This window comes from Thunnus maccoyii, chromosome 1 (assembly GCF_910596095.1).
Source record: "Thunnus maccoyii chromosome 1, fThuMac1.1, whole genome shotgun sequence".
Taxonomy (NCBI): Eukaryota; Metazoa; Chordata; class Actinopteri; order Scombriformes; family Scombridae; genus Thunnus; species Thunnus maccoyii.
In genome coordinates, this window is record NC_056533.1 from 18,512,961 (window position 1) to 18,528,226 (window position 15,266).

At 40.0% G+C, this 15,266-nt stretch overlaps 1 protein-coding gene across 8 annotated transcripts in view; it reads left to right on the forward strand.

Annotated features, from left to right (window-relative positions):
* kiaa1549lb (KIAA1549-like b) overlaps nt 1–15,266 on the forward strand; it is a 69,021-nt gene that overhangs the window by 39,435 nt on the left and 14,320 nt on the right. For all 8 annotated transcript variants that reach the window (XM_042415487.1, XM_042415461.1, XM_042415476.1 and 5 more), the window contains 3 exons: nt 5,216–5,275; nt 13,964–14,115; nt 14,651–14,822. In XM_042415487.1, coding sequence (XP_042271421.1) covers nt 5,216–5,275; nt 13,964–14,115; nt 14,651–14,822 — 384 coding nt within the window. The remainder of the gene's footprint in view (nt 1–5,215; nt 5,276–13,963; nt 14,116–14,650; nt 14,823–15,266) is intronic.

Sequence of the window (15,266 nt, forward strand, 5' to 3'; positions counted from 1 at the left end):
GGTTGTTTTCTGAGCATTCTGCATTCACAAGGGCTTTACTACCTCATAAGGTCTATCTATTCAATGGTAGAACTCAGGATTTCAATGGCTACGCCTGACTGATGTCCAGTTTCTCAGTAATTGGATGTTTGTGACTGTTTTGCTGCTTTTACGATCATAGTGGTTTTTAATGATTGAGTCACTTAAAGATAGCTGATGCAAAAACACAACTAAGCCTGTGCCTTTCATCTCATCCTCCTTTGAGGGCATCTGTGGCCTAGCGCTCCGTCTGTGTTAGAGTTGTACTCAGAGAAAAACAAATGAAGAGTGACAGGGAATCAGTGGATGCCTAAACAGCAGTCCCAGTGGAGTCCCAATCTGTAGCCTGTTTTCATCCTCGGTCTAACTGGGAAATGTAGGGTAAACTGCTCAATAGAGGGAGATATGGCAGATGTAGTACCCTGAGATCTAATGAGAAATCATTTTTATAATACTTTATTGATCCCTTAAGGGGAAATCCACTATTTTTGCTTGACCTCCTTCACAGTAAAGTCAGAATATAGGATCAACGACAGAACTGAGCTCCTGCAGCTGATGGGGATTTAATCTTCTCACACACACAAGTTTCACCCAGAAATCTGGTAATTTTCTGTGTCAGGTTTGTTGGCCATTGCCATTTTTCTAAGACAATAACAAAATGACTTCTCCATCATGTACCCTGAAGTCAATATGTAATGTAAGATGCATTTTACTCAAAACTTTTATAGATAGTGGATAATAGCACAAGCAGGGTAAATTATCTTTCCTGTTCAGCCGTCTTGCAGGGTACAGATATAAGTTGAAAGTTTAAGTTAATTTATTTTTATAGCACTTTTCAGACAGTGGTTGTAATTCAAAGTGCTGTACATATTATAAAACATTAAAATAAGGAAACATTAAAAAGAAGAGAACAAAACATTGAAATACATTAAAAAATAAGACATTAAAGTGCACAAATTGCATTAAATACGCATAGGTAAATGTTGGGATGGAAGTTGATTGAAGCCCAGTTTGTATAGGTAGCTTTTACTTGGCTTTTAAAAGTGCTCACTGAGGTCACCTCTTTAATTTCTGCTGGTAAAGTGATCCAGATTTTAGGTGCGTAAGCAGAGAAGGCTACATCCCCAATGTTCTTATGGATGTGGTACTGTGAGAGCAGCAGTGAGGACCTAAGGGCACGGGCTGCGACATGTGGTTTTAGTAGCTCTGCAATATAGGCTGGTGCTTTGCAAACCATTAAAAGAATTGTAAAATCAATTCTAATAGTAACTGAGAGCCAGTGTAGAGTAGCTAAAATCAGTGTGATGTGCTCACTCTCCCTGGTTCTAGTTAAGAGCCTGGCAGCCGAATTCTCAAAGAGTTGTAGTTGTTTTACTGATTTTTTGGAGAGTCTGGTAAAAACTGCATTACAATAGTCAATTTAACTATGCATGTGTAAAAGACGGCTTCAGTGTCTTCCTCAAGGTAATCCTGCATAACCAAACCTCAACCTTACAATCTGAAGGAGGTCTGGAGAAAGACACATCGTAATAAGGAGACCCTGTAAATCTAGAGACAACTATTCAGTTGGCTTAGGGCCACCTCTAGAAACAGCACTTTCTTCCAGTTTCCTGTTTCCAACCAGCCATTGTGCTTTGAATTTTTCTAGACTTTGGTGAGTTTGACAAGATGGAGCTCTGGATATGCAAGGTCATGCCTGTGATCACAGAAGAGTTTATGCTTAAGCCAGGATTAAAAGGACCAATGTGTAGGATTTAGTGGCATCTAGTGGTAAGGTTATAGATTGCAACCAACTGAATACCCCTCCCCCTCCCCTTCCAAGCATGTTGGAGAACCTACGGTGGCCGTGAAACTCGAAAAGCCCCCTCTACAGCCATTGTTTGGTTTGTCTGATCTGGGCCACTGTAGAAACATGGCGGTGCAACATGGCGGCCTCCATAGAAGGGGACCCGCTCCCTATGTAGCTATAAAGGGCTCATTTTAAGGTAACAACAACATAACGATTCCTATTTTCAGGTGATTATACACTAATTAAAACATATTTATGAATATTATATTCCATGTCCGTTCCGCTAGATGCCACTAAATCTTACACACTGGTCCTTTAAGCAAGGGCCTTCCCTGCATTACCACTTATCCAGAAGAGCTTTTTAAGTTTTTACCTTCCTGTTCTTCTGTCAGTAACCGCAGTGTGCACTCTAACCTCCCAAGGTGTATATGACTGGACTATATTTAGCAGAACTGAGAACCAAGAGATCATGCTCAGTCAAATACTGTTCTAGAAAGATATAAAGTACACTGTTTCCCAATTCTGAATGCTTTTAAGGACCCAGCCCATGAAAATGTACTCTTTGCAGGTCCCAAAAGTGAGACTGAAACTGTGCTTCCTTCCTCAATGAGACATCTAGCCTAACAAAAACCAAAGTTATCAGTGTGTTCTGCTCAATCTGATATATTTTTGACAACTGACAAAGTGATAGATAACAGTAGTAATGTTACCCCAATTTACAGTAGAAATTAATGGTCAACTATATCCATATTCAGTAAGTTACACTTGTCTGTAATGGCCTTAAATTAACATGGCCAGGCTAGTAATACAAACAGTGACTTTTATGACAGACTTCCAGTGGCTTTTTTATTGGTCCAGATACTTCCCTTAATGGGTTGATGAGGAATGCATGAACACACCTTAAACAACAGACTTTCCTGCAATAGATTATGACATACTGAGGGCAGAAAATACTCTATACGGGTTGGCTGAAAGAAATTTGCATATCACGACCACATTTGGAAGAGCCTTTGGAACAGGAAATGTTTTGTCCACTTGTTTGACGTATTCTGTCTTAAAATCTGAACTTTGAAGGATGCTGCCCCTGAATTGAGATGCATCATCAGTGTGATTGTGGCACAGGCAGATGGCAGTTGTGGTTTACACAGTGCTTAAATCAAGATGAAGAGAATCTTTGCTAGTGAGCATTAAATTAAAGCTCACTTTGTGTTGTGATTGAATTACATTAGAAAGTGAAGCTACCCACAGGCGTGATGATTAAGTTAGGGAGAAAAAGAGAGAGGGCAACTAGATACCAAGGGGGGGCTCTGAGGGAGCAGAAACTGACACGGAGGAAAACCCAGTAAGACAAGAGGGAAAAGGGAAGAGTGAGTAACTGTGTGACAGTGATTTTGCTCTGTTTGTTTTGTCCTCTCGCCATTAGTGACATTACACTGTTCACAGGAGGTGTTGAGCATATGCTGGCAGCGGCTGCCTCCTCACTTCAAAGCTAGTTATTGCAGTAAATAATTAACAGTGGGGAATTCTCATACCACCTTGGGCTCTGCTCTGACAGTAAAGACCCGGGATCTCACACCACTCCGAAGTGCCTGTTTGTAGCGCCGAGCACTCCATCGTTCCTGTGGCGCTCATGTAGGCTGGACTGCTGCGATCAGCTCTTTTACTCCCCTTCTGCTCCTCAACAATTTCTCTCAGGTGACATATGAGAGAGGCTGTTTGCAAAATGTCTCTTTTAGAACACAACGATCAAAAGCTACAACCAAATTGCTGATACAAAATATGAAATAATTTTTTATCCACTTCTAGGAATGACTTAAAAATGCTCTTCAGTCTGTGTCCTCCAGGCTTCAATCACACAGCAGCAGAAACTCATGTGAAACCTCCTCACCGATTCATATTCCACATGATTTAAACTTATAGACAATGTTAAACTGATTTTGCCGGCAGCCCCGCAGCCCTCCATTAACAATGCTGAAGCCCGTACTGTTCCTCTCCCACCCTCCTTTCCCCACACCTCTCTCTCCTCTCTGCTGTTATGGCTGAGTGTACATTTCTGTTGCGAGTCTGCTTTCACAGGCCAGTGATACAGCATTCCCCCAAACACTGCACCAGCCTCCAGCACAAGAGCTTAATCAGGCAGGAAATAGATGTAAGAGAACACAGACAACCAGAGCTCAGGCGGCTGAAAGCTCTCCTTGCTGCTGTATTTGTCTGACATGCAGTGATAATGAGGCTTTAAACTGAGATTCTTGCCGCACAGAATGCGGCAAACTGTAAACTCTTCCCCTCCTCACTAAAAAGATTCAGAGGTTTTACACATTTTGCCCACATTTACAAGCACTGATTCTTAAAATAACAAATGTCTGACTAGGGAGAACACCACTTGTTGGAATGATAATTGCACTGTTGCTGCAGTGAAAATGTAATAATTTGAATACTGTTCTTCATGATTATTGCTTTTTTTGCTTTTTTAATTTTATACCATTTAACAAAAAATGCTTTGTTCACTATAGCTTCAATTCTTAAAATGACAACAGAAGCAGGGAGAAGTCTTATGTAAGTGAGAGTCCAGTGTGAGAGGATGATCCTGTATCTCTTTAGATTTAACTTTACCTTGCTTTTTCAAATTGTCAGAAATCTACCGTTTGCTTTTTATGTCATATTTGTCAATTTTATGTTTTTATCTTAAAATCTGTTTTGATACAATTGATTCTTTTGCTACTGTAAAAATAAAATCTTCAAACATACATTTTTACATTTTAGAGACGTTGATGGAATTCGGTACAAATTATACAGTAGTTGTTTGCAATTTGCAAAAAATCTTGTCAGTGTGTAGTTTTGTGTATCAAAGGATATATTAGCATATAAGGTTTTTTCAGTAATTTCCTAAAATTAGCTGCTGTGTAACTGTGAATTCTTTGAACATTTCTTTGAAAGGGTTGTGTAATTTGGTAGTATACGGGAAATGCTCATTATAGAGTTTTTAAGAAACAACCTGATGTGCCTGTATATCACTTGACACAAAAAACTACACACTAGAATCTGAGTATTTTATGTCAGTTAAAGAACAAGAGTTTTTTGCAAAACTTTTTGCAAATGAACAACTACGTATAAATCCAAACGTATTGAACTGTCACTTACCAACTAAACCAACTTCACACTTTTTCTGTTTTGCCCTAAAAATGAACTGTTAAATACGTGCAAATTACCAGGAAATTAGTATAAAATTAGCGGACCTGTAAAATAAAGCATTACCAAAAATTCTCTTAATAATGCAGTTTTGGAGAAACTGATTAAATATTAAATTAAATTGTATGTTTTAATTAATGAAAATTAATGCTTTGATGCTTCAAATATTGATGGTTTGTCGTGAGAGGGGGAAATGATTGTGTTTTTATGTCCTTGCAGCACTGGAGTATCACAATCTTAACACCTCCGTCGCTACCAGAGACTTCTGGGTTATCACAGGTAAGGATGTCACATTGAACACTCACATCTTTTCTACTGAACATTGAAAACTGTAAATTATTCTAGGGTAACATACTGTATATGTGTTATGTTGCAGAATCAGTCCACTTATAATGTAGAAACCTCACTTGCTGCAGTGTATACATTTTAAAGATACTGATAGCACAACTTTGAAATGTTATGTTTCATTTCTTTGCTACTAACTTCATGACACACAAACAACCAGAACAGGATGTACAGTATGTGAAGACCCCCACCAGACATGTTTTAAGATGTATGTAAAATACTCTACTTTGAATAATAATGTCTGATATAGTGAACTAGTTGTGATGTCACAAATCATGCTCATAGGCCCGCTGCTTAAAATTGGCTTTTCAATGAGCACAGAAAAAATTTCCACTTTCAGCAGATGAATGTGAAAACAGCCTTCTAGTTTCAAACTCTGCATATACAGCATTCTGCACGGTGAAGCTCAAGCATTCAACTGTATGAACAAGAATCAGAACCGATTTTTGAGTGGAGGGGATCTTTAAGTTTACATGAAGTCAGAGACATAAACATAGAGATGGATGACTGACTCCATACTAAAACTGGCTCTATGTCCCAGTAATACTAACTAATACTGTAGTAATGACTTGGATTGGACTATTGTTGATTATTTGCTGTGCTGGCTTTATAAATGGCTACATATACTAAACAGTGTTCAAGGGTACCCACGATGTTATGTAATGAATGGGCCTTTCAGATCAGACTGTGTAGCTCTTAACCCTGCACTTACTGTGATGAGAGGCAAAGTGAATTCAAGGTCATGCCCTCTATAATGGGATTTACTCACACTGAACATGATGTACAACCAGGATTATTGCTTTTTGACTCTTGATATCATGGAGCAGATTAAGTCAAGTCAGGTCAATTTTATTTATATAGTGCCAAATCACAACAGAAGTTATCTCAGGCTACTTTTCATATAGAGCAAGCCTAGACCATACTCTTTAATTTACCTAAAAGAGAGAGAAAGAGATCCAACATTCCCCCATGAGCAAGCACTTGGCAACAGCGGCAAGGAAAAACTCCCCTTTAATGGGAAGAAACCTCAAACAGAACCAGGCTCTAGGTGGATGGCCATCTGTCTCAACCAGTTGGGTTGAGAGAGAAAGAGGGAGAGGGGACAGAGAGAGAGCGAACGAGAGAGACACAGAGATGCACAGCAACAACAATAATATCAATAACAACAACAATAATAATAATAATAGAAATATGACTACTAATAGTAGTAGTAGCAGTGGATGTCAAGCGGGACCACAGGGGCAGCAGGTGGTCTGCAACCACAGGTCCATGCATACCTGAGAGACAAGAAAGCACAAAACTACAAGGAAAATGACAAGTTAGTAACATGCATTAATGGGACATGAATGGGTACAGATGAAGAGGGAGAGGAGGAGAGAGGAGCTCAGTGGAATGGGAAGTCCCCTGGCAGTCTAGGCAGCATAACTAATGGCTGGTCCAAGGCAAGTCTGGGCTGGTACTAACTATAAGCTTTATCAAAAAGGAAGGTTTTAAGCCTACTTTTAAATATAGAGAGGATGCCTGCCCCCCAGACCCAAACTGGAAGATGATTCCACAGGAGAGCCTGATAGTTGAAGGCTCTGCCTCCCATTCTAGTTTTGGAGACTCTAGGAACCACAAGTAAGCCTGCATTCTGGGAGTGCAGTGTTCTAGTGGGGTAATAGGGTACTAAAAGCCCTGTAAGATATGATGGTGCCTGACCATTAAAGGTTTTGTAGGTGAGGAGAAGGATTTTAAATTCTATTATGGATGTCATAGGGAGCCAGTGCAGAGAAGCTCATATGTGAGCAATATCTTTTTCTATTTTAAAGGACTTATCTTGATCAAAGATAACTCTCAGATTCCTTATTGTGGTATTGGAGGCCAGGGCAATCCCATCCAGAGTAGCTATATCATTAGATAATCTGTTTCTAAGGTGTTTAGGGCCATGCACAATAACTTTGTTTTGTTTGAGTTTAGTAGCAGAAAATTGCAGGTCATCCAGGTCTTTACATCCTTAAGGCAGGCTTGAAGATTAGGTAACTGATTAGTTTCATCTTTCTTCATTGATAAATATAATTGGGTATCATCTGCATAACAATGAAAATTTATGGAGTGTTTCCGAATAATATTACCTAAAGGAAGCATGTATAAAGTGAATAGTGTTGGTCCAAGCATAGAACCTTGTGGAACTCCATGTCTAACTTCTGCATGTATGGAGGATTCATCTTTAACGTGTACAAACTGAAATCAATCTGATAAATAGGACTTAAACCAGCTTTGTGCGGTTCCTTTGATGCCTATTAAATGTTCAGTCTCTGTAATAGGATGTGATGGCCAATGGTGTCAAATGCAGCACTAATATCTAACAACACAAGTACAGATATATAGGTAGGTATAGGTCTATAGTTGGCTAAAACACCTGGATCAAGAATAGGCTTTTTAAGAAGAGGTTTAATTACAGCTACTTTAAAGGTACATAGCCTGTTGCTAATGACAGATTGATCATATCTAGTAAAGAAGTGCTAACTAATGGTAAAACTTCTTTAAGCAGCTGAGTTGGGATGGGGTCTGAGAGACAGGTTGATGGTTTAGATGAGAAATCATTGACGTTAGTTCAGGAAGGTCAATTGGAGAAAAACAGTCTAAATATATATATCAGGTTTTACAGCTGTTTCTAAGGTTCCTGTGTTTGAGGATAAATCAGTGCTGGTTAAGGGCAGGAGGTGATGAATTTTGTCTCTCATAGTTAGAATTTTATCATTAAAGAAGCTCATGAAGTCGTTACTACTGAGAACTATAGGAATACATTTATCAATAGAGTTATGACTCTTTGTCAGCCTGGCCAAAGTGCTGAAAAGGAACCCAGGGCTGTTTTTATTCTCCTCTATTAATGATGAGTAATAGGCAGCTCTGACATTACAGAGGGTCTTCCTGTATGTTTTAAGACTATCCGGCCAGACTAAGCAAGATTCTTCCAGTTTGGTGGAATGCCATATCGTTTCAAGTTTGCTTTAATTTGCGGGTTTGGGAGTTATACAATGGAGCTAACCGCTTTTGTTTTATTAGCGTCTTTTTTAAAGGGGCGATGGAGTTGAGTGTCATTCGCAGTGAGCCTGTGGCACTATCAACAAGATGATCTATTTGGGAGGGACTGAAGTTGTCCTCCTCTGAGTCCTCTGTTGTATTGAGACATAGCATTGAATTAAATGCTGATGGAATTGCTTCCTTAAATTTAGCTACAGCACTATCAGATCAGACATCTAGTGAAGACATTTTTGTCTAAAGGCATGTAGTCCAGTAATAGGAATTCAAAACTTACTAAATAATGGTCTGATAAAAGAGGACTCTGTGGAAAGATGCCACATGAGTGGGTTTATTTACACTCTGAGAGAAGCCAATTGAGTCAGATAATGATATAAATGCAGTGCTAATGCTATCATTATTGACGTCCACATGAATATGAAAAATACCTACTATAATTACTTTATCTGTACTAAGGACTAAAAACAGGCCAGGAGGGCGGTACACTATAACAAATAGAATTGGCTGTAAAGTTTTCCAGGTTGGATGTGAAAGAATAAGGCTTTCAAATGAGTTATGATTAAGTTTAGGTCAAGGATTGATTAATAGGTTTGAGCTGAAAATGGCTGCAACTCCACCTCCTTGGCCGATGTCTCGAGGAATATGGGTATTAATATGACTGAGGAGTGGATTCATTTAAGCTAACATATTCTTCATGACACAGCCAGGTTTCAGTAAGACAAAATAAATCAATATGATAATCTGATATAAGGTCGTTTACTAATACAAATGACAGATCTAATGTTTAAGAGTCCAAATTTAATTCTCCTATTTTGCTGTACTATTGCAGTCTTCTTCTTCTGCTGTTCCCATGAGGGGTCTCCATCTTTTCCTGTCCTCTGCATCTTCCTCTGTCGCGCTAACCACCTGCATGTCTTCCCTCACCATATCCATAAACCCTCTCTTTGGCCATCCTCTTTTCCTCTTGCCTGGCAGCTCCATCTTCAGCATCCTTCTCCAAATATAACCAGCATCTATCCTCCGCACATGTGCAAACCATCTCAATCTCACCTCTCTCACTTTGTCTCCAAACCATCCAATCTGAGTTGTCCCTCTCATGTACTCATCCCTAATCCTGTCTATCCTCGTCACTCCAAAAACTAAAATCTAAGCATCTTCAACTCCAGCCTTTAACGGCGTAAAACACCATGGCGCACAACAATTTGTGACACATAAACAATTCGTAACACTAATAATTGTACATTTACAAAACTAGTACCATGCCCATTCAAAACGTGCCTGTTCAGAACGGGCCTCTGGTATTGCTACTTCAACACATAAAAAATAATACTGTTGATGTGAGGTGTGAATGAGTATATACACCAACAACATGAAAGAAACTAGCGTTCTATTATGCACAGATGTGAAGTACTGTAAGTGAATCTTTTCTTATTTCAAGTATAATGAGGGCTGCATTTAAAAATGAAATACATAACAGAGAGCTTTTGAAATAATGTTTATCCTAAAATAAAGTGGATTGATCATATTGGGCTCTTAGATTGTTTATTTTCTGTTTCTTCAGTTTGGATCATTTGAGTGGGTATGTTTGTTCAAACGATTTGTGCTTATATGAGACATACTGGTTTTGAACTGCCCTTGGTAAGTAGCCTTCAAGTCTGTCCATTCTTGATTAAAAGCCGTTTTCGCTGTCTACTTTATATTGGGCAGCAATATAAATTGCCCAATGTGCCCTGTCTCCTTCTCCAAGGAGTAGTTTTAATTTTGAGAGGTCATTAAGCTCTTTGAAATCTCAAATTACAAAATAAATTTGTTAAAGTAAATGTTCCTTATTATTCCTTATTCCTTATTATTTCATTGAATGTTTTTCATTGTAGTAGGAAGTAATAGTCTAGTAGTATCAATCTCTCTCTTTCTCTCTCATGTGCATGCCCAGTAGCTGCCGTGCTTGAAACACAGCATTCATACATGAGAAAAAACAACACAGATTGGTCCTGTTGTTCTTTGTATCTACTGCTGCATGTGTTGGATGTAAAGAGTGAATGAAAAGGAGAAATGCAGAGGAGGAAAATTAAACAGAAACACTGTGTCCACAGTAAATCATCTGTTGAGTGTTTGATGGTTGTTTATTTGTGCTTTAGAATGTAACCACCATGAACAGACTGAAAATCAGAAAATAACGTTGTATTTCTGTCATTCATGGGCTTTCTCTCTCTCAGAGAAAGTTTTCCACTGCCGTCTCCCCTCACCAGTGCTGTCTCTCTGTCCCTCGCGTGTGCTCTCAGGTTTCTCACCCGCTCTCTCTCTTTTTATCTCCTCTTTTTTAGAATGAGTCAGAAAGCCGACAAAAAAGCCTAACTTTTAACGTTATCAAACAAAGAGAGATGTCCTCCCCCCATCTCTCTCATGGCAGGATTGTACAGCTCTGCTCTCATGACATGCAATCGCAGAGCCCAGAAGCTCCGCCCCACTGCTGCAGAGTGGAGCGGCTCACTGATTGCTTGTTTATTCAAAGTTTATTAATATTGATCATGTTGCGTGTCCAGATTGCATCAAATTCAACACTGCACTTCCATATGTCCTCAGCAATGCAAGTTTGAAGTAGATTAGATGAACGGTTCTTGAGATATGCAAAGGACATACATACATACATACAGACAAACAGACAGACAGTGATTCCTTCCTTTAGTGGAGAGATTACACTATCAAACGGCATGCTAGGTGCAACTCGCTAACTAGTCAGATAGCTCCATTATTGAGATTCCGGAGATTCAGATTGTGATTTGGGTGAACGAGACCTTGTGTATAATGAAGGTTATCAGGGCAACCTCTGTCAGCCAGAAAGTTAACACAGGAACTAGCTGTCTGTAGCAGCATTATGGAAAACTACATAGGAAACTACTGTACATCAGGGGCAGTTTACACATCAGTTTGTTGAGCTATCCATGTCTGAGGCTGTGGATAGCTCAGAAGAGGAGAGCAGTGACTGCAGGAACACCAGCAGTTTCTCTGAGGTAACTGTTACTGTACGTTGACTTTCCTGACGATCCTGTTTCTGCCTCCATTCTTTGTTTTTTATCTTTCAGCTGCTTTATCTCCTCTTTGTGTACTCCAGTTTAAATAAATACGCTTGGCCATTCAAAGTGAAATGGCTCATCATCATCCTCATAATAGTCCATGGGATAATCTATCTTTGCACTTATTTTTTTTAGTTTTCTTACAGCACAGATGAATATGTGGGCGGTTCAGTAAGCTGGCAAATTGCCCTGGATATATATCTCTATGCAGTTAGCTGTAATGCTGCTACAAGCAGCTAGTTCTTGTTGCTGGGCAAGGAGGATGGAGGTGGATGAGTTTGAAAGAAGCAGCGGCAAGAAATCATGGAGAAAAAATAAGAAAAGAGAAGAAATTTGACGTTACAGTGATGATAGTGAGAATGAAAGAGAAATCCACTTTGTTGGTATAAAACTGACTGGGAGCAAGGACAGATTTGGAGCTCTGTCAGACAAACATGAAGTAGTGAGTTGGATTAAGGACGAACTTGGTGATGTCAACATAGTTGATGTTAAAAGAGGACTGATCATTGATGGATGTGTGTCACAGAAACAATTGAAGAAGGCATTGGAAATATCCGAGTTAGATGGTTACCAAGTGTCATGTTTCCCACTTCATAAGAAAAGTTTTAATGAAAGCCGTTGTTGATGGAGTACCGTATGTGGTTGATGCAAGTAGATTTAAGGAATGTAACAGAGCTGTTGACAGTGTTACCACCTGGCTCAAGACTGCCAAGGGAGGCCACACACATATCAGTCAAAAGTAATTTATTTAACTCAAAGAAATAATATACCAACTAACTGGTGGGGTGTGTAAGTCGGAGAAACATCAGTGGTGTTTGTAATGTACGGATTAATGAAAATGTGGTGTAAAGAGTGTCGGATGGTGCAACAAACCAAACAAAAGAAAAAGGCTGAGGCCCCTGCAGTAGGCTCAGCTGAGAGAGAGAGCGAGAATCCCAGAAGGGCAGTCCTTTTATGCCTTCTGGGAAGCCCAACCCAGATGGGCAGGTACAAGGCAAACCTCCCAACTCCACCTGCTAGCTGACTCCCAGTATCTGCAAAAAATGGGAGTAAAGTAACAATCAGGTAGAGTAAGAAGGCCCGTCACAACAGTCATAGAATGATCAGGATGAGAGACACAGAAAGGTGTGAAACAAGATCTGTTATGTTGCATTTTGAATCAGAAAACTTGCCTGACAAAATATTCTTAGCCATTCAGTGCAGACATTGTCGGAAATTTGGACACAGCTCGCTTGTGTGTAGGCATGATTTGGGGATTTGTGTTAAATGTGGAGATGAGAAGTGCAGCAGAAGAAACTGTGAAAAAGAACCCAAGAGTAATCAGTGTGGGGGGAGTGTGGGGAGAAAGTTTTTGGATATCATGGAAATTACTGGAGAATTCAGACAAACTTTTGAAGCGATTCATGTAAACTCTGTGTACTCCTGACTTTAGAATAAACCACTAAAAAAAAAATCGTGATATACTGTGTAACTACCCAAGTCTTAAATAATACCATGATACACATTTTTGGTCATACCCACTCAGCACTAATTTGATCCTTGGCTCTGCCTTCATTCTCTTCCTCTTATCACAAAATCCATCACCAGCTGTCCTTCCACATTCCTCTCCTTGACACCATACCTGCCCATCACCTCCTCATCACCTCTGTTCCCTTCACCAACATACCCATTGAAGTCCACTCCAATCACCACTCTCTCCTTCTTGTGTACACTCTCCACCACTTCATCCAACTCTCTCCAGAATTCTTCTTTCTCTTTCATCTCAAACCCAACTTGCAGGACATAGGTGCTGACAACATTCATCATCACACCTTCAGTTTTTAGGTTCATACTCATCACTCTGTCTGGCACTCTCTTCACCTCCAACACACTCTTGACACACTCCTCTTCCAGGATTACCCCTACTCCATTTCCTTTCCCATCCACACCATGGTAGAACAGTTTGAACCCACTTCCAATGCTCCTGGCCTTATTCCCTTTCCACCTGGTCTCTTGCACACACAGTATATCTACTTTTCTTCTCATATCAGTCAGCTCTTTCTCTTTACCAGTCATAGTGCAAACATTCAAAGTTCCAAATCTTACCTCCACAAGCACAGCCTTGATTTGTCAGTGACTGATCAAGTTGTTATGGCCAACTTTCACATTTATCAGACACGGAGCATCACGAGCATCTAATAGGGCCCATATAGACTTGGAATCCTGCATCGATCTCACCAAAACCACATAGCAGCAAGCTAGTCTTCAGATGGAAAAATCTGACTCAAAAAGAGGCGGAAATTACTTTTATATGCAGTGATTTGCTATAGTTTTGTAAATGCTTTTTGTCTTAGACTGTTAGTTAAGTACAAACTGTATCATTGTGTCTTTACTGTACATGAGTATATACTATATATTGGAATATGAAAACTGTGAAGATCCTAAATTCTAATTTAGCCTCTATCTCATCTATCCCTTTGCCAACAATGTATTTTCTCTCTTAGCAACCATCTGTCCATCCTCTTTCTTTTGTCTACCTTTTCAGTGATCCAGGATGTGGACAATGCCAGCCTGGAGGGACAATACCAAAGCTTTGCCAGTCTAATGGAGCAGCGGCTGGCAGAGTTGTTTGTGTTGGCAGGACAGCAGGGCACTCGTTTCAGACGAGCTACCACCGTAGGCAGCTACACTGTCCAGGTAAGAAACTGGCAGAGCAGTCCGCAGGGAATGCCAGGTCTGAGTTTCAGTCTGTGATGCATGAGGTTATACTGTAGAGTGAAAACAGTGACTCATTGTATATTCTTGTTCTGATGTTTTGCCTGAATGGCCTGGCATGTGTAAATTAGTCAGAGGTCTAATGAAAGCAATAATCCAATAGTTTTGTTGGCTTATTTCTTACAGTATGAATATTTCATGAGATGTACACTTTGATAAGCACTTCTGCACATGCTTGCTTGATTACTTCTCGTCAGCGCCTGATAATTAGGGAGCTTCTCAGCTCATCATTTGCTAATTGCACATCAAAACAAGCCAGAGGTTGAATGTTTTACTAAACAAGTACTCTGTGCTGTCCACGGTGATTCTCCTCTCATGAGACTCCATGTCTAAATGCAAGGTTTTACTTATGTTTAACTTCATAACAATGAACAGCAATTCAGTAACAGCTGATATTAAGTGTACTGCAGTTTAGGGAAACATACTGTATGTCCTCCTTTTTTTCTTTTCCAATCAGATGGTGAATATCCGTAGGGTGTCAGGGTTGAAGAATCCAGCAGAGATGACTTACTACGTCCAGCACAATGGTGTTCCTTTAGCGGGCACATCAGCAGCTAAGGTCCTGAACACAGTGGATTCTCAGACCATGGCGCTCACACTGGGCTACTTTGTCCAGCTGCAAGCAGAACGTAAGCACAGTGTCCTCATAGTATTTGACAAGTAGGCAAATAGACAAAACCCTGACAGACAGACAGGCAAATCAAAACACATGACTCATGCTGAGCTTAGAAAGAAGAGCTGGTGCTGGGGTGAGGGGAATAGAAGAAAAGGTTGAGGAAGCTCCTTGCACTCTAATCTCTCTGAAATGCTCCCGGCAGGACATTGTTTGTTTGGGCTGCAGTGCTCCTCACTGCTCAGAGAAAGGTAGGAGAGAGAGAGAGGGTGAGACAGAGTTGGTCAAAGGAGAGAGAGAGATAAAGCATGCTGCATTCTCTTATAGATTGTCGCTTACAATAGCTGAATCAGGCACTCTGTACATCAGGTTGAGCTGTATGCGGTGTCACTTACTGTGGATGCGACAGATGCATCTGCATGTTTTAGCAGGAAAAAGTAAACTATGTGTTATACATCCA